The sequence below is a fragment of the Mesoplodon mirus genome (genome assembly GCF_964341445.2).
Source record: "Mesoplodon mirus genome assembly, chromosome: 20".
Lineage (NCBI taxonomy): Eukaryota > Metazoa > Chordata > Mammalia > Artiodactyla > Ziphiidae > Mesoplodon > Mesoplodon mirus.
The window spans coordinates 23,630,763-23,653,307 of record NC_138996.1 but is presented as its reverse complement, the minus strand read 5'-3'; the positions used below and the strand labels follow the sequence as shown (position 1 = coordinate 23,653,307).

At 35.8% G+C, this 22,545-nt stretch overlaps 1 protein-coding gene across 3 annotated transcripts in view; it reads right to left on the bottom strand.

Moving 5' to 3' along the window:
• MICU3 (mitochondrial calcium uptake family member 3) overlaps nt 1-22,545 on the bottom strand; it is a 91,960-nt gene that overhangs the window by 3,741 nt on the left and 65,674 nt on the right. For 2 of the 3 annotated variants that reach the window (XM_082608654.1, XM_082608655.1), the window contains 6 exons: nt 20,236-20,331; nt 14,089-14,189; nt 13,423-13,594; nt 3,716-3,824; nt 1,549-1,706; nt 328-396 (listed from right to left, as the gene is read on the bottom strand). In XM_082608654.1, coding sequence (XP_082464780.1) covers nt 328-396; nt 1,549-1,706; nt 3,716-3,824; nt 13,423-13,594; nt 14,089-14,189; nt 20,236-20,331 — 705 coding nt within the window. Of the gene's footprint in view, nt 1-327; nt 397-1,110; nt 1,178-1,548; nt 1,707-3,715; nt 3,825-13,422; nt 13,595-14,088; nt 14,190-20,235; nt 20,332-22,545 lie in introns of those variants that run through there. The other variant, XM_082608653.1, reaches the window with a different exon arrangement.

The window sequence follows — 22,545 nt, the reverse complement described above, 5'->3', positions numbered from 1 at the left end:
CTACAGGTTAACCAGAAAATTTTTCAATCACAACATTCATGAGAATTTCAGTCAGATGAGTATTTATTCCAGTTCATTTTTAGATCACAACTTAATAGTGGCAAACTAATGCTTTGTTATAATAACTATTCTTAAACTGAATTATATGGTCTAAAATGAAATCATTAAAAGACTAATTCTTAACTTGAATTAGTGACCTAAACATTAAAAATAAATTATAATTCTATTTCTTTCAGCTATTACCTAAATGTTGTAAGAGAAAAATAAATTATGACCCTTCTTTTACTGTTACTGAACAAATTTAGACAAACCAAGGTGCTAACGTACTTATCTGCTATGAAGTTCCTTCTTCAGACAGGATTTGAAAGTGGGATACTTCTGAACTGTCTTATAACCCTGTGGAACAGAGGATTAAAAGTGTGCAAATGTAAATAAAATGTTATGGGGTCATAGATATTCAATAAATAAGGCAAAAATAAAAATACATAAAATCTAAGAGAGAAATACAGTGTCAGGGGTTTATAGCATAGTTTTATATTGGGGTGGCCAAAAAGTTTGTTTGTATTTTTCGTAACATCTTACAAGAAAAACATGAACGAACTTTTAGGCCAACCCAATATTTTAGTTTGATCTTGCTATTCTAAAATATTTGAGGAAAAAAATGATTTTCAGCGCATGCCCTTTTAGGCATTTGTGCCATCACCGCAAATGTTAATAACTAACCACTAGGTGGCAGTTAAGTACATGGTATCTTTACCAAGACAGTTGGGATTTTAAGAATCCATTAAAAATCTTTAAAAACATTGTCTCAGATGAATCTTGATTTTTTTGTACATATATATATTTTTTCTTTTTAAATGTATAATGCTCAGGGGTACTGTTACCAAAGAGGGAAGATTGAATATTCTAGCTGTTAATCATAATTTTTTTTTCTTTTTCCATTTGTGGCACATCCAAATACATTAAATGTGTAAACATTTATTGATTTATGCTACATTTCATTTTTTAGAACATATTTCTGAGAAAAATCACTGAATTTCTTGTAATTATTTTACAGTATAAGATGTTAAAAAGAAAGAACAGTTCAACAGACAAAAAAACATTTTTTACCTCATTTTCCATATAAAAAGTACTGAATATGCAGTGACTTAAGAACCTCACGTTGCCTAGTGGAAATCTGCATCATATAAAATGAGAAATAGTGATATTTCTTTGTATACTAGCAAGTCTTAAACAGCCAGTGTGCAGACTGAATCAAAATATTTGGCAACATTTCCCCCCCACAAACTGGGATGAAGACATTAAACTAATTGCATATGAAAATAAGTTATTAAAATTCACACTGATTTTATATTTTAAAAAGCATCACCTTTTATCCCTTCAAATTGTTTTTGAAAATAAGTAGGGCCTTATGTTTTTTCTTTTCAAATATAACATTTCCTGTTTATATCCTTAAAAACTTATATAAATTATTTCTGAAACTTAGATGGATTTTTTTCTTTCAGTTTTTAAAAAGGATAGCAATAGGCTTGAAATTTATAGGTTTACCCGGAATCCTCTATGGAGTCTGTCTTTCATAATTCCAATGAATTCTTTATAGCTTAACTGATCATCTTTGTCAACATCAAAAATCTTAAAGACTGTGTTCACTAAATGTGGTGAAAATCTGAGGCCAGTGGCTACATAGACGGCACGTTTAAATTCATCTAGATAAATGACACAGAAAAGGAGTAAACCATTAACATTATTTTTATAATATGTGTTAATTACTAGCAAGGTTATAAAAGAAGATTTTTTTTTCTAAACATGGGTCATGGTCTTATGTAACATATCACTTCTCATTAATCATGCCATCTTTTAGGGAACATAAAATTTTTTGCGGTTTTAATTAAAAGGGCCTACTATCAACCACAGATACTTTAGAGGTTATTAAGGCGAATAAGTTCTCAAGAAACTTACAGTTCAGATGGGAGATGACACACCTGCCCAAATAATCATTACACAGGACCACACAAAAAGCAGCAACAAAGTGCTATGAGAATTTGGAAATGAGTGGTTACTTGTGGGGTAGCGTGGAGTAGGGAAAGGAGAGAGAAGACAGCGATTAGGGAAGGCTGCTGCTTTGTATCTAAGTTCAGCCCTGAAGGATAAAGGATTTCACCTTGTAGAGATGAGAGGAAATGGCAGATGATGACATGAAAGAACAAGGGTGGGGCGGGGCACAGGAGCACAAGGCATGTTCAGAAAATGAGCAGCCTGGACACCCAGGAGCTGGGGAAGCTCTGCACGGGGACTTTGAGGTGAGGAACCTGTACGATCTTCAACAGGCAATTGGGGAACTGAAGAGTTTTCCATAGCAGGTGTGTCAGGGTTAATCTGTTTTAGGAAGATTATTCTGTGAGTTGTCCAGGAAACATCAGAGAGGAGAGTGGATAATGGCAGGAATACCACTGCGGTGGCTACAGCAATAGCTCTTTTTAAGAGGTGATAACCTGAATTAAGGTACTAGAAGTGGCAACAGAAAAATAAAAAAAGAGACAGATCTATTCCTAGCACCTGCAAGAGTGATTTTTTTCATTTCGTTTCATTCAGTTCCACAAAGTAAGAGCAACTTTCCATTCTGAACCAGCTTTTCTTTTTAAGGTTGATTAGTAGGTTTACCATGGCAATAAAACATTGGCCTGCTAAGACATTGGCCTGCTAAGGCAGGACTCCCAAAGGTTTTGGTTTTAAAACACTAAAATGTGTTAAGAAGATGCCTTATTTGAATATCTAGACCAGTCAAAGGGTGAAATATGAAAAATTTTCAGTTTTTAGGTTTCTTTTCCTCAACGAGTAAGTGAATGAAGCTATGCGAGGGATTCACTATCTGTGTTTTGGGGAAAGAGAATTATTAGCACTTAGAGGCTCCGGTTTGCCTTATCCCTAGAATTTGGTAATAAAATAACAAGACTGTCCTCTGAGATTGAACTGGGGGATTAGCACTTATTAGATTATGGCAGACACGGGTAAAATCACCATAAAGAGATAACCAGAAAGTCCTCATATGGCAAGAATATTTAAAAACAATATGGCCACGAGGTAAGAGAAGGTGGGCATAGCCACAGAGTCCTGGGAAAAGGACTTGACTTGTTAGTCTACCTACAGGGAAAGAATGAGCTGGTCCTGAGGACAACAGCATTCAGAATTCTATGGCAGTTGTATTTTTTGGTAAATCAAGCAAAATTGACTGTCATTTTCATATATCATTCTTAAAACTTGGCTAATGTAAGTCCATAGCTAAGAGGTGGCTCTGTTGACAAAATTCAGGTTTCTGAGCCAGCAGAGAGTGTGGGTAAAATCAGTAATACAAACAAGTAATATGAATATCACCCTGTGATGATGTTTGCGGCATGGCCAGCTAGCTCTTCTATAGGGAGACACATATCCCTCAAGGTTACCAAGCAGCCATGAGGTTTCTTCCTCTTTAAACCTTTACAAACGTCATTAGCTTTTCCCATAATATGCAGTGAAGGGCAATCATAAATTTAATACAAAAATGTAGCATGTTTTCCTAAACTTAGCTTAGGGAAAACAAATTTCCTGTTGAAGTACACACCAAACTTTCAGGCAAATTGATGACTAATACGATATATCTAGTTAATTTGTTGTCAAAGTCACTAGAAACAATGTAGGAATATGGTTTGCTTTTAGTTTTTGAAAGTTTGTTACTTACCTTGCCCTATAGAGCGACTTGCAAAATTATACATATTCAAGGCTATTGCAAAGTCTTCTAGGTTGTTCAAAAACTGGAAAAATGACCTGAATTCATCAAATGTAATGCCCTATATTGGGAAAGTATAGGTAAATATATTTAGCATTGTCAAATTGATTTAAATAAATATCTATACTTACTAGAAATAAGTAGATTGAGCATCAGCAATATATCTTGTAAGTATATATTTCCAGGGTACCTTCTGAAACCTTCTTTCTCCAAATGAAATGTAAAATTCACTCAAATTTTTTCCACTGGGTAATGTTGCTATTATTAGCAATGACAGGTGAAAATATTTTTAAAACACTGTCATATCAGCACGAAGTTAAAGAAAAATGCTACAATAAACATAAATCTAAAAGTTTCCATTTTGAAAATTCTTACTTCAGGCCTGAATTTTTTAAACTTTAAAAGTAAGTATGATCATTAAGAAAAAAGAAGAAAAAAAAAACCCTCTAAAAACAGTTTCTCCTGTACATGTATTTCTCCTTAAATATATTTCAGCATTAGGTCATTCATGTCTTTATAATGACAATGCAAAATAAATATGTCTAATAAGCCAACAGTCATGTATTTTTACTTGTTCCTGCCACGGTAAGGCTGCCAGAACAACAGGAGGAAGTACAATGACTGTAGCCGAGCTCTGGGAGGCCCAACACAGGGCTTGGGGTAGGATCCTGGAAAGGACTCTGGAATTTCATTTACGTAATTTGAAATTATTGCCACTGCTATAACTTCAATTAAACAGGAAAGTTACTTGAAATAAGCACAATGTATCTCTGATAATACGAATTTGGATACAAAGGGCTGCATTTACTTGACGTGTTCTCCTCAGCAAGATGAACAAAATTGAGAGACAAAGTAAACAGAGAACAAGCAGAGGGCTGAGAGCTTAGGCTTCACAAATTCTGACCTTACTACTGGGGGTAGCAGGGGAAGGGAAGCTAACGAGGTGGCACTGGAAAGCTGGGCAAAGAACCAGAGAGTATTTTCAGTTAAGCCAACTACTGATTAAGTGATTTATTATCAAAATAATATTATCAATTTGTTATTGAAATAATAATACCAAATTTCAATACACATTAGTTCTACTTCAATTATAACCCCTCTTTACTTTCAAGGAGAATCATCACTGTCATTTCTCTTCACTTTTTCTTTTTCTCTTTCCTTACATTCATTTATGGCCATTCCAACTCTGGATTCTGCTTTGTGATCTGATCCCCCCTGCCATGTTTTCCTGACAGGACTGTTTGACTCAATTAGGGAGACTGAGCCAGCAGGGGTTTGTCTTGATGTGAAGAGCTTGTTGCCAGGGAAACTGGCCACTGCTCTGGTTCTGTATCAGTTTGTGCTGGATCAGCTGTCCCAGCAACAATCTCTGTGTCAGGGTGACAGGTTAATGCTGGTAAAAGTGAAAAACAAGAGGATGGGATATTTTAAAACAAAGTGTAAATAAAAATGTCAATACTTTTAGGGAGCTTAAAATTAAAAGCAAATCAAAGAATGACAGAATACAGTGTTCTCCATCTGAACCTTTGGATTTTTCAAAATGGGGATCTCATGTTTGGAAAGACAGGGCAAATTCAAAACCATACAGTAATTGTTTTGTACAGATTAAACTCTTTGTGTTTGTAAATACAGAATTGTAAATTGAAAAACAGGGCATTCATTTTGATAGCAATTATTTAAAGCAATCCATTCTTAACAGAAGTGAGGGACAGACAGTCTGGGGAAGTGGCAGAGAGACAGGGGTATGGCCATTTCTTCTCCCTCCCCATTCTTATTCCCAGAATCACTTCTGTAATGAACCACTGGGACTTGAATGGAGTGTGTCCTAATCGTTAGAAGTGGAGTAAAAAGAAGTAGCTTACATTTTAACAAAAATAAAGTGATGATAATATCTGAAGCCTTTAAAGTATCAAAACTACATATATACTGAGAGTCCAGAAATAACCCCAAATATCTGTGGTCAACTGATTTTCAGTAAGGGTGCCTTGTTCTCAAATTGTCATGATATGTGATTTGACCTGTCTGGTGATTCCCTGAAGGACCAGCACAGAGGCTGACTTTTGTTTCACCCTTTTCCCCTTGCACTAGAATGGCTTTACTGGTGACAGTGACATCTATTAAAACATTTAAAGACATACACACTCTATGCCAGCCTGGAGCAAGGGACGACAGAGGAGACTGGCAGACAGAATCCAAAAGCCTGGGAAGGAGAAGGCTGAAGAGAATGGTTACTGGGAGAATAGGGGCTCACAGGGCTGTTGCATATACTTGGGAAATTGGATATGCCCAGGAACTGACACATGCTTTAACAGACCTGAGAGGACCCTAGGTTACCACCTCTGGCAGATATGTGAGCTCTGTGAAAGCAGGAGGTGAAGGTAAATAAAGGGGCTTAGGTAGCCTGGCTTAGTGTTGAAGGAGTGCTCCAGCTCACAGCTTAACTGCAAAGACTGGGACAGTACTATATTTTTTTCTTCTTGGCTTCAGGCATTTAAGGAAATCTCTGTCAGTTCTCTGGCTAACCCCTAAGATAAAGGAACAGAGTCTTAAGTGACTGCACACGACAAGGAATACAGTCTTTTCTGTTTGTTTAGTGACTTATCCAAGCTATTTTGCAAATGGACAACTGTAGGGGAGAATGTGATTTCCAGAGTTACCATATAATATTCAAAATGACTAGTTTCTAGCAAAAAATTACAGTGCATACAAAGAATCAGGAAAATATGGCCCATTCACAGGAAGAAAAAAGAAAAAGAAACAACAGAAGCCATCCCTAAAGAAGCCAAGACATTGGACCAAAGAAAAAATGATTTTAAATTAATTGTTGTAAATATGCTTAAAGAGCTAAAGGAAACCATGGACAAAGAACTAAAGGGAATCGGGAAAACCATGTATGAACAAAATGAGAATATCAATAAAGAGACAGAAAGTGTAAAAGGAACCAAATAAAAACTCTGGAGCTTAAAAGTACAATAGCTGAAATGAAAGCTGACTAGAGAAGTTCAACAATAGATTTGGGCAGACAGAGGAAAGAATCTACAAAATTAAAGAGAGGACAATTGAAATTATTCAGTCTGAGGCACAGAAAGAAACAAGAATGAAGAAAAGTGAACAGAGCCTAAGGGACCTGGGGACACTATCAAGTTCATATATACATTATGGGACTTCCAGAAGGAAAAGAGAGAAAGGAGTTGAAAGAATATTTAAAGAAATAATGGTTGAAAACACCAAATTTGAGGAAAGATGGGAGTCTACACATCTGAAAAGCTCAATGAAGTCCAAGTACAACAAACTCAAAAACGCCCACACCAAGACACATATTCAAAGTGTCAAAAGCCAAAGCCAAAGATACTTGAAAGCAGCAGAGGAGAAACAGCTCTTCACATAGAAGGGATCCCCAATAAGATTAGCAGCTGATTTCTCATCAGAACTCACAGAGGCAAGAAGTAAGTGGGATACTTCAAGTGCTGAAAGAAAAAACCTGTCAACCAAGAATTCTGTATGTGGCAAAAGTATCCTTCAAAAATGAAGAAATTAAGACATTCTCAGATAAAGAAAAGCTAAGGGAATTCATTACTAGCAGACCTGTCCTACAAGAAATGCTAAAGGGAGCCCCTCAGGCTGAAAAGACAAGAAACTAGATAGCAACTCAAAGCTATATAAAGAAATAAAGAATTCTGGTTAAGGTAAAGGTAAAGGTGATTACATAGATAACACTTCATACTCACTAGGATGGCTATAATTTATATATATAGCAATTCCACTCTAGGTATATACCCAAAAGAACTGAAAACTGGTATTCAAACAAAAAAATACATGTACACACATATTCATAGCAGCATTATTCACAATACCCAAAGGGTGGGAAAAGCTCACATGGCTATGGGCAGATGACTGGATAAACAAATAGTGGTATATACTTACAATGGAACATTATTCAGCCATAACAAGGAATGAAGTACTGACAGATGCTACAATGTGGATGAACCTCAAAAACATTATGAAAGAAGGCAAACATGAAAAGTCACATATTGCCTGATTCTTTTTATATGAAATAGCCAGAATGGTTAAATCCACTGAGAGAAAAAGCAGACTGATGGTTACCAGAGGCTGGGGGGAAACACTTAATAGGTACAGGGTTTACTTCTGGTATAATGAAAATGTTTTGGAAATAGACAGAGATAGTGGTTGTACAACATGTGTATATACTAAATGACACTGAATTGTTCAGCTTAAAATGGTTAATTTTATGTTACATGATTTTTACCTCAATAAAATTTGAAAAAATCAAAAGACTAGAATGAGGAAAAGATAAACTTGAAAAAGCCAAAAAAATCATCAAGACAAATTATCATCCAAATTAAAACAACCATTTAGAAAACATGCGCTTAAGAGGACCTCAGGAATATAAACTATGTTTATTCTCAACACAAAATTCATACTCATATCATAAATTAATTGTGCTATTTAGATCAGTAACTGATCTAAATAGCAAATACATAATAACTTTTAGAAATATATAAACAACTTTGAAAGATTGAGGGAAGTGTACCATTGTTAAAAAAGCAGAAAATTCAAACTCTGAAATTTACTGGCTGAATGACCTAATAAGGTAAGTCTCTTAAATCTTTCTGAACATCAGTGTTCTCAAAGCTTAATAACGATAATTTTATTACTTTCTTGTTAATATTTACATTACGTGGTTATGATGAGAAGCCCTCTTCCCTTCCCTTCTACAGTCTCTATCTACATTCTCTCCTAGATAAGTTCACCTGGTCCCATGGTATTTAACATTTTTTAAGTCATTTATCTTATATGGCAATATATTCACCTGTTCAAAATTCAAAAGGCACAAAAGAATATACAACACAAAATCTCCCTTTCTCCCACCCTTGTCACCTAGCCATGTAGTTCCTTTCCTTGGAGGAACCAATGTTTTTAGTTCTGTGGGTCCTTCTAGAATTAGCATAGGCTATCTTTTTAAACAAATGGTAGTATACTATATACAATGTTCTAAGTTGTGTTCTTTTTCATTTACTGCATCTTGGAGATCATTCTATATTAGTACATAAAGAACTTTCTTAGTCTTTTTCCATCTGCACCTTTTCCCATTCTATAGTTACATCATAATTTATTTAACCAGTAACTTACTGCAAGAGGTAGTTTCTGGTACTTAACCAGTATGTTACTGAAAGAGGCAGGTAGTTTCCAATCTTTTGCTACAATGCTATATATCTACCATTTCATATGAGTGAATATATATGTAGATAAAAGTCACAAAAACAGAAAAGCTTTAAGTTCCACATCTTTAAATATTATCTATCAATTCATTTGACAGGGGTTCTAGGTGCTGTGGATATATGAGTGAATAAAAAAGATAAAGACACCAGCCTTCCTGGAGTTTATGTTCTAGTTAGGGGAAACAGACAACAAATAATAAAAATAAGTAAATATCAATACGATTATTTATCCAGATAAACAATGAAAAATAAAAAGTAAATTATATGGTATGTTAGAAGACGATAAAGCTATGGAAATAAAAACAGATTAAGGGAAGAAGGAATAGGGAATGCCAAGGGAAAGGGTTATAATTTATCCACTAGATTATTACTTACATAGTAAGTTACATATTATTTATATAATAGGTGAGTCTTTATATATTAGGTTGGAAGGGTAGGCCTCACTGAGAAATAACATAGTGAGCGACATACACAGCATATCTAAGAGAAGAGCATTCTGGGCAGAGAAAAGAACACACACAAAACCCCTGAGACAGCAGACTGCCTGGTATTTGAGAAACAGTAAAGTAGCCAGTGTGGCTGGAGCAGAGCGAGGGAGAACGGCAGGAAGTGAGGTCCGAGGTAATGAGGGAGCAGCCTGTGCAGGCCTTGGAGGCCACTGTAAGGAGAAAAATGGGGAGTTACTATGATGAGATCTGAATCATGGTATAAAGCACTTCCTTAAATGCTGAACGGGGAGCAGATGGCAGGGAGGCAAAGCTGGAGGCAGAGAGGTGACTTAGGAGGCAACTGACCTGGGTGGTAGCACTGCAGGTGGCAAGGAGTGATCAAATGCTGACAGAAGCAGTGTCAGGAGGATCTGTGATGGATTGTACGTACAATGAGAGGGAGAAGTCCAAAAATTTTGGCTAGAACGACTAGGAAGAATGGAGTTTCCATTAATTCAAGCAGGGAAGATGGCGCGTGGAGCAAGATTTTGGGGGGATGCTCAGGAGTTTAGTTTTGCAACTATTAAGCCTGAGATGTCTATTGGATACTATTGGAGATGCTGAGTAGGCAGTATGAAGTAAAAGACTGAAATTCAGGGGAGAAGTTTAAACTGGAGACACAATTTGGAAGTCTATATACCAAAAGTAGTCCTGATTGCACCCCTGAATGCTAGAGTCACACATCCAACTGCCTGCAGAATTTCTTCAAGTGGATACCTCATAGGAATCTCAAATTTAACTTGTCCAAAATAAAACCATTAATTCTTTCCTAATCCCAAGCTTATAGTCCTGCTTAGCTCAGTAAACGGCAGCACTGTTTCACCATGTGGTTCAGGCCAAAACCTAGGAGTTCTTCATGATTCTTGTTCCATCATATTGCAGTCTAATCCAGCAACATGTTCTATCAGCTCTACTTTTCAAATGATCCAATATCTGACCACTCTTCCCTAGTTTCACCCTGGTCCAAACCATGCTCATCTCTTACCTATACTCCTATTATAATAATATCCTAACTTGCCTTCTTCTTTCAAACCTGGGCCAACTGAAGTCTATTCTGTACACACCAGCCACGATGATCTTTTGAGACGTGAATCAGGTCATATCTGGCTCATGAGTTAGATCAGATTTGAGTGTCACAGTAGACAGCAAATACTCACTGAATAAATACTTGTTGAATGAACAAACAAGACACCTATGTTCTAAAACAAGATTGGCAAACTTTTTCTATAAAGGGTCAGAGAATAAATATTTTTATTTTTGCAGGTTATATGGTGCGTGTTGTAACTACTCAACTCTACTGTTATAGCACAAAAGGAGCCAGAGACAATCCATTACAAGAATGAGCGTGGCTATGTTCCAATAAAACTTTATTTACAAAAATAGGAAGTAGGTAGTTTACTTACCACTACTTTAAAGTTTAAATACTACAGTAGCTTACCATCACTCTTAGAATCACTATTAGAATAAAATCTAAACTCCTTATTTTGGCCTACACGGTGCTCTGAGACCTGTCCCCTATCTATCTCTCCTCCATCTCCTACTATTTCCCCTTCACTGACTTTACCCTTTTGGCAATTTCTCAGATAAAGGAAGCTTTTTCTGTCCCCAGGCCCTTAGTATTTGCTGTTTCCTCTGCCTGGAATGTTTTTCATCCAGATCTTGGCACAGGTCATTCCTCACAGCCTTTCCTCAAAAGCCACCTTGATTGTCTATCTTCTTTTCTAGTCCTCTTCATAATATTTATCATTATCTGAAAAGATATCATTTACTATTTTTCCTTTACTTGTTTATTGTATCTCTCCACTAAGATGTGTTTCCATGAGAGAAGGATTTTGCTTATCTTGTCACTTTATCCACGGTGGCTACAATAAGGCCTAGTAAACAGCAGATGTTTAGTATCTGTTAGATAAATGAATGGAAATGAAAGTATTTTAGAAATGTAAAGTGCTATTCAAGTACTACTACTTGTTATTCTTTTGAGAGAAGAGGATGGCAGATGAAAAGATGGTAAATACAGAAGTAGGGTGTGTTAGGCATATCACTGGCTTAGAGTCTTGGGTTTGAATCCTTGGGCAACTATCTTAAGTAACTGAGAGCCTTAGCTTCCTCTTTTCTAAAAGAAATTTATCAGTATCTGGAAGGTTGTTCTAATGATTGATGAGATAATGCAAAAAAAAAAATCAGTGAGAATCAATGCTGGTTCACTTGCCATATTTTCCTTACTGTAATGATTTGTTACATTTAAGATACCTCTATCAATTAGAAGTTTCAGAAGCTGAATTTAACTTAAAAGAAATTTTTTTATTTTTTGGCTGTGCCACACGGCTTGCATGACCTTAGTTCCCTGACCAGGGATCGAACTCGGGCCACGGCTTTCATGATCTTAGTTCCCTGACCAGGGATCGAACTCGGGCCGTGGCAGTGAAAGCACATAGTCCTAACCACTGGCCTGGCAGGGAATTCCCCTCCCCCAAACTTTTTATTTTGAAATAATTTTAAATGTAAAAAATCGGTGCAAAAACAGTACAAAGAGTTCCCTAAACACTTCACCCTGGAATTGATTTTTTTGAATTTCAGATTTTTATAAGTTTCCAGTGGATAAAAGAAAAAAAAAGCATATTCTTCAAGGCCCTAAATAATACACTCGTAGCTTGACAAAATAGTACAATTTCTGATATTTATTTTTAGGGAAGTGTCTATGAATTGGAAAAAATTTACTTCAACATGTAAAACAGATAAAAGACCCCTAAGTGATTACATAAACTAAGTCAAATGCATCAAGTCCTTTTCTCCTCATTCCGTAGGGGACCTGCAGAATTGTTAGCACCGTCACAGTGTATCCACTTTAAACGAAGTCAAACTGTTTGCAAGTTTTTCTTGGATAGATTAACTTGATCCTTCTACAAACACAAATAGAAGGCAATATATCCAAAACATCCCATGCTTGAAGGGGTACTTGTAACACCGGTTCTATTTGGTTGCAGTGATGCACTCAAATACCACTAGATAATGCAACTGCTCAGAATTGCTGACAAAACATTTGCTACTAAACAAATAGACAATCAGTTGTCCCAGGTTCTTAACCATTCATGCCATCCAAACTCTTTGAAAAACCTCACTTCAACTACCGATAAGATCACTCACTTGTCAATAGCCGTCTTCTAATGACCTTTTATTAAGGGTATTATAGAAATGAATAAAATGTGACTGAAATGATGTCACTATAAACTGTTTTATATGAGGTGATGTTTACATAGTAGTCAAAGCTTATAGCTCAGCAGAATTCTCTTGAAAAGTGATATCCATAATGTGAATAAAACAACTGCTAATAACCTTAAAGGTTTTCAGCATGTCTAAGAAAAATATGGCTATCTAGCCAGAATTTTATTATTTTTTTATTTTAAAAAAAATTATTATTTATTTATTTTTGGCTGTGTTGGGTCTTTGTTGCTGTGCATGGGCTTTCTCTAATTGTGGAGAGTGGGGGCTACTCTTCATTGCGGTGCGCGGGGTCTTCTCACCGCGGTGGTTTCTCTTGTTGCGGAGCACGGGCTCTAGGCACGCAGGCTTCAGTAGTTGTGGCTCATGGGCTCTAGAGCACAGGCTCAGTAGTTGTGGCGCATGGGCTCAGTTGCTACGCAGCATGTGGAATCTTCCCAGACCAGGGCTTGAACCCGTGTCCCCTGCATTGGCAGGCGGATTCTTAACCACTGTGCCACCAGGGAAGTCCCAACCCAGAATTTTAAATTAATCCATTTTAAAGTTTAGCCAGAGTGCTTAAGACACAGAAGAAAGAAGGATGGAATATATCCAAAGAATCTATTAATCCACAGAGGAGCAAAAGAACTAACAGAAGCACAATATATTTTACAGACCTATATAATTACAAGATAATAATATATGTAACAAAATAAAAATGGGGGTTAGATACCTTTTCTTCAGGTATACTATAACGCACATTTTCCAAAAATACTGATGTATTTTCCACATTTGTGTATCGTAAAAGAATATGAGCAAAATCTTCTTCACTGATAGTATTCATCCCATTAGAGTAGGAAAGGAATTCTATTTCTAGAACTTCTGTTTGGAGGTTATCCATGAATCTATGACAAAAATACATAAACAATAAGATAAATGAAGAGTGATGGTAACAGATGGTACTTAGCCTCTCAGGACTTTGGCTTCTTCATCTGTAAAATGGGCATAACAAGAATATCTTGCAGGGTAGTGATGAGACTTAAAGGAGTTAATGTGCCCTGCCTTGTGTTTACTGCAGCAAACACTATATACATGCTTATTATTATTATTACTGCAGCTTACTGAGACTGAGGAATTGGTAATATTCCTTCTTCTGAATATAGGAAATAATCAATCCAGATAGCTGGATATTTTTCATCATTCAGTGACTTCCTGTTACATTTATCAATAGAACTACCGGAACACAAGCACTGACGGGAGTGGATATTTGTTACAGAGTATCTTTAGTTAAGATGAAAGCAGCAAAGAGGTGAGTGTCACTGCACTAAATGATTCCTAAAGACCTTCCTGACTTTAGCATGTTAACATTTTTCAATACAAATATAAAAATTAAGCTCACCTATAAAAATCTTCAAAGTTGAGCTCAGCTTTTCCTTTCTTTCCAAAAAAGTGTACAAGAAGGGTAGTATCTGTTACTAAGTTTGTAATGTCATCAGCACGCTTTAAAAAAAATCACAATTTAAAGGTTAGCTGCAATAAAACAAAACAGAATAGAGATATCCAATATCCCCCAAATAACACAAATACATTAACATTAGAATGAAAAGCAGAAGGATGTATTAATACATGCCATTATAGTTAAAAAGAAGTTCAAAATTTGAAAATAGAAATACATATGAAATTGATGTTTATCTTCAAAAAACTTAAAGTTATGATTATATTAAGAAGTCTTCAACCTCAAATTGTGCATATAGGGTATCTATAGTTTAAATGGTCTAAAATAGTTAAAATCCTTTAGTGATCATCAAATATTTTATTTTTATTTACTTTGGATTTTCCTAATCAACTTGAAAAATTCATGCATTTAGGATGTCCAAAAGAGGTAAATTCCTCAGATTATTGAACATATAGGGCTGACAAAAGAATGGCTTCAAGCTTCACAAGATAGTTTCCTTGAACCATGATTCTTCCCTATTGTATTCTTATCCATGATACTTTAAATAGAAGATACTGTATTTTGAAATAGAAACTACAGTAATATTACCTTGGAATTTATATCATCTATAATTTTTTCCAAAGAAAAGTCTTACATTATTCTTTGAATGGATAAGAAATTAATTCCAGAGGATTTTCCCTTCCCCATTCAACTTGATAAACAAGTTCCAACAAATGTATTCTTAAAATAGCTTAATTATAGTCCTTATAAAATTTAATGGCCTGAGAAAATCTTCCCTCTTTAATGTAGCTTTATAGGTTTCCTTTTGCTTCCCTCCTTCCCATCCCATTCCCTTTCCTTCCTTCTTTCTCTTTCCTTCCTTCTTCACTTGGCCATTAACTCATACCTATCTTATAAACTCAGTTACAAAAACAATAAAATTCAAGTGATTATAACCTCTCCCCATGTATTATCCTGGGAAATGTAAGAAAAAGCAAGAGGTTAAATAATAAGTATCATTTTCTATATTTAAAAAATAGCTGCAAATGTCCATCTAAAGGTACATATTTGAAACTATTACTTCTTGACCAGAATCATGATTCCACTCCATAGAAAACATAATAGAAAATATATACTTCTCTTCAAAGCATCAGTCGTCTTCCATGTTCCCTGATATAGTCTCATCTTACCCATGTTCCAAACACTAAATCTGGTAATCTTTTGATTCCTGATAGCCCCCTTCCCAATCTTTCATGAAGATAGCCATTTTTATCCTCCATAACATTTGTTGGGCCTTTATTTCCCTTCTCCCTAGACCAAATATTATTCTTCTCTTGTAACGACTAGAATGGAGTTATAGAAGACTACATCTTCTGATAGGCTTTTTCCCCTCCAACATGCCCTATTTTAATCCATGAAACTATTTTTCTAAAGTGATCTTTCTGCTACATGGATTACTCATGTCTCTGTTAAAGACTCTTTAAATCATGTAGGGTATCTTCTACTTTAAATTATCTAAAATTGTTGAGATTCTTTAGTAATCACCTATGTAGTCTATATTTGTAATTTAGTTTGGATTTTTCTAAATAATCTCTAGAATGTAACCTCCTAATAATTGATTTGGACGATCTGTACTACTTCTTATTTGAGTTTGCTGACAAGTTCCAAGTATTCTCAGGAGCTGGAATAACCGAGAAGTTCCCTGTAATATAACCAACACCTTTGACCTGATAGTGGTTTGATCTGATCACTTGGGGAAAAACGACACAGCCAGGAAGCCAGGTGTCACATACTGTCTTTTAAATATACCTTCTTGAACAAGCTTATTATGAGTGTTGAGGAATATTAGTGGTGCCAGTCTTTCAAGGCCCCCTATGTGACAAATTAGTGTAATTTTTGAGTAGTGCTCAAAAGGCACTACTATTATACTTTCACCAGTAGCTTTAAATTGAGAAGGTAGACTGATGTAATGGAAGGAGGACAGGATTTAAAATCAGAAGACCTGAGTTCACTGACTTCTTTGATCGTCAGCTCCCTTATCTGTAAAATGGGAAAAACCCTATCTACAATAACCATTTTCAGGATAAGGTTAGAATATGAATGTAAATGAAAATATATACATGTTCTTATTGGTAGTCATAAGATGCTTTGGACAAAAGCATTAAGACCTTTGTGGGGGGAGAAGGTAGCTTGTTAATTATAGACATTCTTTTGTGATCGTGTATAATCAAACCTAATCAGTTTATTATCCAAGGAACAGCTTAATTTAGTAGGGGGAGGAAATATTTGAGAAGGCATGCCTAAATGGACCATGATAGTGGAGGCTCGAGCCAATCAGAGGTCAGCATGAAGAACTGGGGTGTCCATCTGGAAGCTACAGCGATGGAATGTGGAAGAGGGGCAAAGGGACTAAGAAGAGGAGCAGGGATAAGGTTTGAGAACAAGTTGCTACTTCACAAATGAGCAGTAGCGAGGTGAGCAAATAGGATGATGAACTCAAGAGTGAGATTTCTGGTTTGAATTGTGACTTTTTTCCTCATTAGTTAGGTGACCTTGGGGAAGTTAATCTCACTGAGGATACAGTTATCCTCAGGAACAACCACAGCACTTACCCTAAAGGGCTGTCGTGAGGATTAGATAACTCATGTTAGTCAGCACTATGACTGGCATGTTGTAAATGTTCAATAAGTGTTAGCTATTATTATCTATTTCTGACAAATCAGTATATTCCAAGGAGTTGAAAAGGGACAAGACAGAAAATAATGTTGGAGCTTAATGCAAAAAAGTATTTTTACATGGTATACTCTTACTTCTTTTGTGTTATTGAAACTATACATATATGTTATATAGATCTAAAAAAAAAGCCTTAAAATGAGAGGATACAGGAACACCAAAAGTTAGAGAACCTTGATAACATAACTATGGAGTGTTTTCCTCCAGTGTTGTCATGTTCCTTACCTCGACACATAATACACTGAAATGAGGTGGCTTTGTTTTACTCAGGTTTTAAATAATGACCTCATTCGGCCAGTTTTTCTCATGCCCATTGAGCAGAGCAAATCTTCATTTACAGTCTTTCATCATCGAAATCTTATTAGACTTAGGTTGCTTTTATCCAGATAATCCAGACACACAGAGGCATAAATAACAGTTTGACATTAGAGAGAAAAATTAGAAAATGGAAAAATGGTGAAAACCTTTTCCCCCCATTCAGTGAAACAGAGTACTGCTGGGAGTCATTGAAAACTATACCAGTGTCCTTGGTACCCTAACAGTGTTATATAACTTAAATCGCAGGAGAGTTGAGACAAAAATAGAGACTTTATCCCTTTGATTCTTGTGCTCATTGTTAAAATAAAATGAATTCAGGTGTTTTCATTAACAAAGCGAGAAAAAGCCACAGAAGAACCCCATGAGAGGCCATTGTCTAACTTTGTTTTGATTAAAAATTATTTTAAATGATTTAATAAAAAATGGAATAAACAATTTAAAAAACGTGCATAAAATAAAAATATATCAAGCTATTAAAGAGTTTTAAGAAATTCTTTCAATATATTTTTATTGATTACTATATGATAATAATCTTATCAAGCTCTACTCATGGGCTGGAGGAAATCGTCAAACTCTTGATTTGTTAGGACGGTTTTAAATAACCTACTGAAACTTATTAAGGGTTAGTAAAGTTTAAAGCAGATAAGAAAAAAATTTAAATTGCATCTGTAAAGCTCAAAACAGTTTTTGTAATTCTGGTACTCACAGACTGTATTCAATAGCTGCATGATAGACATATTGTACTATGAATTTATTATCTATTATTTTGGTTAGAAAGTGGTATCAGCTGTGGTATTCAAATGTTCATTATAACATGGTTTTACTACCACTGAAAAAAAATTTATGGTTAGAAATAGCTCTGGAATAAGAATATGAGAGGCTAATGTCAAATTTACCTACATTATGTAAAGAGAACTGCTTTATCTCGATATTTACATTTTAAATATAAGAGAAACAAAGAAATACAAATAGATTTCTAAGCTTTCTTTCTGAACTAATTCGAATCCTGAAGTACTGACAGTATAAACAATTCAATGTTTCACTGGCATCAGTAGTAACCTATAAGGAATTATAATGAGTTGTAATTTAACTACAGCTAATTCTCAATTATCTTCTCCAATGTGGGAGGGCAGTAACAGAGATGATCCCCCAATAATTATTTTACTTGGAAACACAATATAAGTTTTGTTTTCTTTTCTTCTTTTTCTTCGTACTTCTCTCCATCAAATTTATTTTCACGATGTTTGAGTCAATTCATTAATTGATTTAGCAGTTTATGATTATAGTGTGGATTGATTACAGGTAATGGTGTGCTAGTGAACTGGCTCTCTGGGAAAATAAAAAAGCCTGATTTGTAGGATTTGCCAATGTCTACGGTAGTAACACGCCTATCATGGTCAGTCTGAAGGTACCAACGGAATGGCATGGAATGCTGAGTTGGGAAGAGATGTGCAGAACTAGCTCGGGGAAGCTGTAAAAGCCAGCTCCAGCACACATCAGACGGAGCAATAAACATCTTCAGAAGAACTTACGCAAATCTTATATAAGATCTTTGAGTATATGTAAGAGCTGACTGGTCTTCTGATATTACCAAGATTTAAATTAAATTTCACGTATAATAAGCAGGTTGTGCCTAACTGTGAGAACTTCTAGCAGAGTTCAATGGGACTGAAGATCAGGTGGAGGCTGAGAGGTGGACAGCCTATGGTGGGAAGAGACAGCCGGACACGACTGCTCATTTGAAGCCGGACACAGCAGGCTTGCAGGGACTCCAAGGACTAGTGGCCCCCATTGCGCTTACTTTTAGGCACTGACTACTATATGCCTACATAAATGACCACAGGATTAAGCACTTCTAAAATATGTGTAAATGGACTATCTACTAGCACTTTATGCCTAAAAATAGCTAAAATTTAAAAGGTAATTTTTAAAGATTAATAATTGCTGGTCATAATTACATCATATTTATATATCACAGACAGACTATATATAGGGCAGAATGCTTTGTTTATTTGTTTTAGGACTTTAAAGTTGTGCACAAGTGACAAAATTAACGTTTACAAGTGTTTGCCCTGCTCTGGAGGTGTCCACTGAATAACACTGTATATGTGGGTAACAGAATTCATTCCAGTTTACTTCTCTAGATATTTTTAAGTATAACTTTTAAAAGTCAAACTTTAGAAAAAGAAACGAGAAGCCAACTTTCAAGAGAAAAAGATAATGAAAAAATACATCTCTTGGTATTTACTGAAAAGTCCTTTGTGGTAAGCCAGACAGCCATCTCTAATAAAGTTCTTAAAAATTCTTAATAGGAAACATAGAAAAGTATTTAATCTACAAGACACAGCCCATCTTTTAAAATGACAAATCCCTATTAACAGTGCCATAATGAGAGTGGGGTGCTGGGAACAGTCCACCTGAGTGCAGCAAAAAGGTATGTGTCTCTATGGAATTCGAAAACAATAATGAATGATATAATGATCAGTCTACTTTTAATTTTCCACACACTGGCAATCCTAACCAACGTCAAGGTAAAATGTCCTCCCTTCCCTGACTGACTGCTGTTAGCACACCTCCCCCATGCCCACCCTTGGTAAGCCACTCGCTATTAATGTTAGGAAATTTGATTGTAAATCTACCATAACTCTAAAGCATTAGCTATCTTTTAACAAGTTAGAAGTTTCAGCATTTCATGTAACATTGCAAATTATAAGGTTAAAAGATTCAGTGAAACTATAAAATAGTATTTTCAAATTTCCTGAAAGTGACCTTTAAGTGAAAAAGAACAGTTATTTCCTTTTAATTAAGTTGGAAAGTCATGTTTTCTACAAGAAGTGAGTGGATTTACCATGGACTATTACAGGTGACCTTGCCGCCCCTGCCAGCACAGTTGACATATTCAAATATACCAATTTATATATAGGAATTATTGCTTTATTGGAGAAAAAGAGAAAATATAAAATATATTTTTGGTTTCATCGCTGTGACTCGAAAATGAAATGAGGACTAGATTAACAAAATGGCAAATAGTACAAGGACCTGGTTGAGGTTTAATTATACCTCTGCGAGGTCTGAAAAGAGTGCTTGGCTTGTATTACGTCTCAGTGTATCCCAATAGCTTCTGGAGACAAGTTCCTCAGCATCTGTTTTAAGTACCTGTAGAAGTTTTAAGAAGCACAACTGAAATCTAAAGAATAGGCAGAAACAATGATAATTTATACAGTTTAAATCTCTTCTAGCCAACCTTGAAAAGAAAACACATTAGCTTACCTTTTTTGTTTCCTGCTGCACACAGCAGTATCATATTACATCACTGGTAAACCCAGGGCATTTTCAAAGGTGTAATGGTATATAACCACTATTTCTAAGTACAATGTGGCTTTGTCAATAAGAATCACATTCTTCACCCCTGCCCCATGCCCTTCTAATGAAACATACATAACTTCTAAGAAAGTGTGAGATAAAAATTTTATTCACACCTTGTGTGAAGTAAATTCATTTGGAGAAGATTTTGGTAATTTTATAGCAACCTATAAAAATTAAGCTTAATTTAAAAATGAATCATTGTTGGTTAGCATATATTATGTTAGTGCATCAAAGAATCAAAATGACCATATCCATACTTTAGAGAAACTAAATTTAAATTAATCGAAAACTTGTCAAAAAAAATATGCAAGTTTAAGGCAAACCACTCAAAGCTGATCAGGGATTTGGTGTCTATTGTAAATAGATCAGGAACTTTCTGATCTATTCCAAGGATAGAGCACTAGCTTCTATCTCGGTACAGGCCAGGCTAAAGCAGGCGATATCAGAATTAAGAAGTGTCGTCTAATCTTTACATGAAATGTAGAACTACAAGCTTAACTTGGGTCTCTACAAACAAAAATAATTAAATGTGGTTTCTCTCAGGATTTACCAGGGAAGATTTCACAGATTCTCAGGCTTGGTCTTCTTTGGGTTATTGTGAGAAGAAAACGCTGCATGATGAATTTAGGAGTGAGTGGCTGGTGATGAGAGAATTCTTATTTGTGTGTGTGTGTTAGTTTTCAAAAGTCCAGTGCCACTAATAAAATGATAAGCATCTGGGAATTATTTCAAAGATCTGTGTTTTAATTCATTATTATGAACTAGAAAACACTGCCTACTGCCCATATTTTAATAAACTCTTAATAAAATGTTAATAATAAAGTAGTATTAAGCAGGAATCACTTATATAACATAGATGTATTTATTACCATAAGTGTAAATGTGGCAATGTGGCAGAGAATCTACTCGTCACCCCCTTTCGTAACTAAATAAGCTGTAACCAAGTAAAATTAACTGAGTGTAGCACTAACACAGTTCATTTTCTTTTACACAGATATAGCGGAACCTCAATAAATGGTAACTAGATTAAATACTCTGCGAAGTTATCTAAATATTTTGAATGTGGATATATTTTTAAACTGTAATGTAGAAAGGCAGTATATAGTTAAGAAAAGGACTGTTAAACCAATCTAACTAGAAAATAAGGCTCACTACACTATTTTTAGGAGGGTAAGAGGAATGACTCGCTTGGTGAAGCCAGGCCTCTCCCCTACTTCCAACCCCCGGTCACCCTCACCCCTACCCCGCCCACACAGACTCTTATGACATTATTCATACTTACAACATATGAAGGGATAAAACTGGTTTGACAAACTATATTGACACAGATCTCTATAGGAAAAAATGTATGTTCTGAGCATAGAAAAGGGAGGGAGGGAGGGAGGAAGGAAAAGAGCAAGGGAGGGAGGAAGGAAAATAGCAAGAGAGGGAGGAAGGAGGGAGCCATAGTGTGAAAAGTTCAAGTACTGGAATCCTAACCCCCGAGGTGATGGTATTAGGAGGTGGGGCCTTTGGGAGGTGATTAGGTCATGAGGGCAGAGCCTTCAGGGATGGGATTAGTGCTCTTAGAAAAGGAGTCTGAGAGAGCTCCCTTGCCCCCTTCCACCATGTGAGGACACAGTGGGAAGGTGCCACCTATGAACCAGGAAGCAGGCCCTCATCAGCTGCCACAGTGAATCTGCTGGTTTGGTGATCTTGGACTTCCCAGCTCTCAGAACTATGAAAAATGATTATTCGTTATAAGCCACCCATTTTAAGGTATTTTTGTTATAGCAGCTCAAACAAAGACAGAAGGAAAGAAGGAAGGAAGTAAAATAAGGGAGAAAGGGAAGATAGAAGGAAGGAAGAAAAAGGAAGTTAGGGGAAAAAAGACCGATTTAGAGATGGGGCTCTATCACTGTGGTAAGCAGAACAGAGGCTCCCTGAAGTGGTCCATGTCCAGACAGGTAAGTACCCTATATAAAGTAAGGGTCTGAGAAAGGTTACACTCAGAGGTTAGGCAAA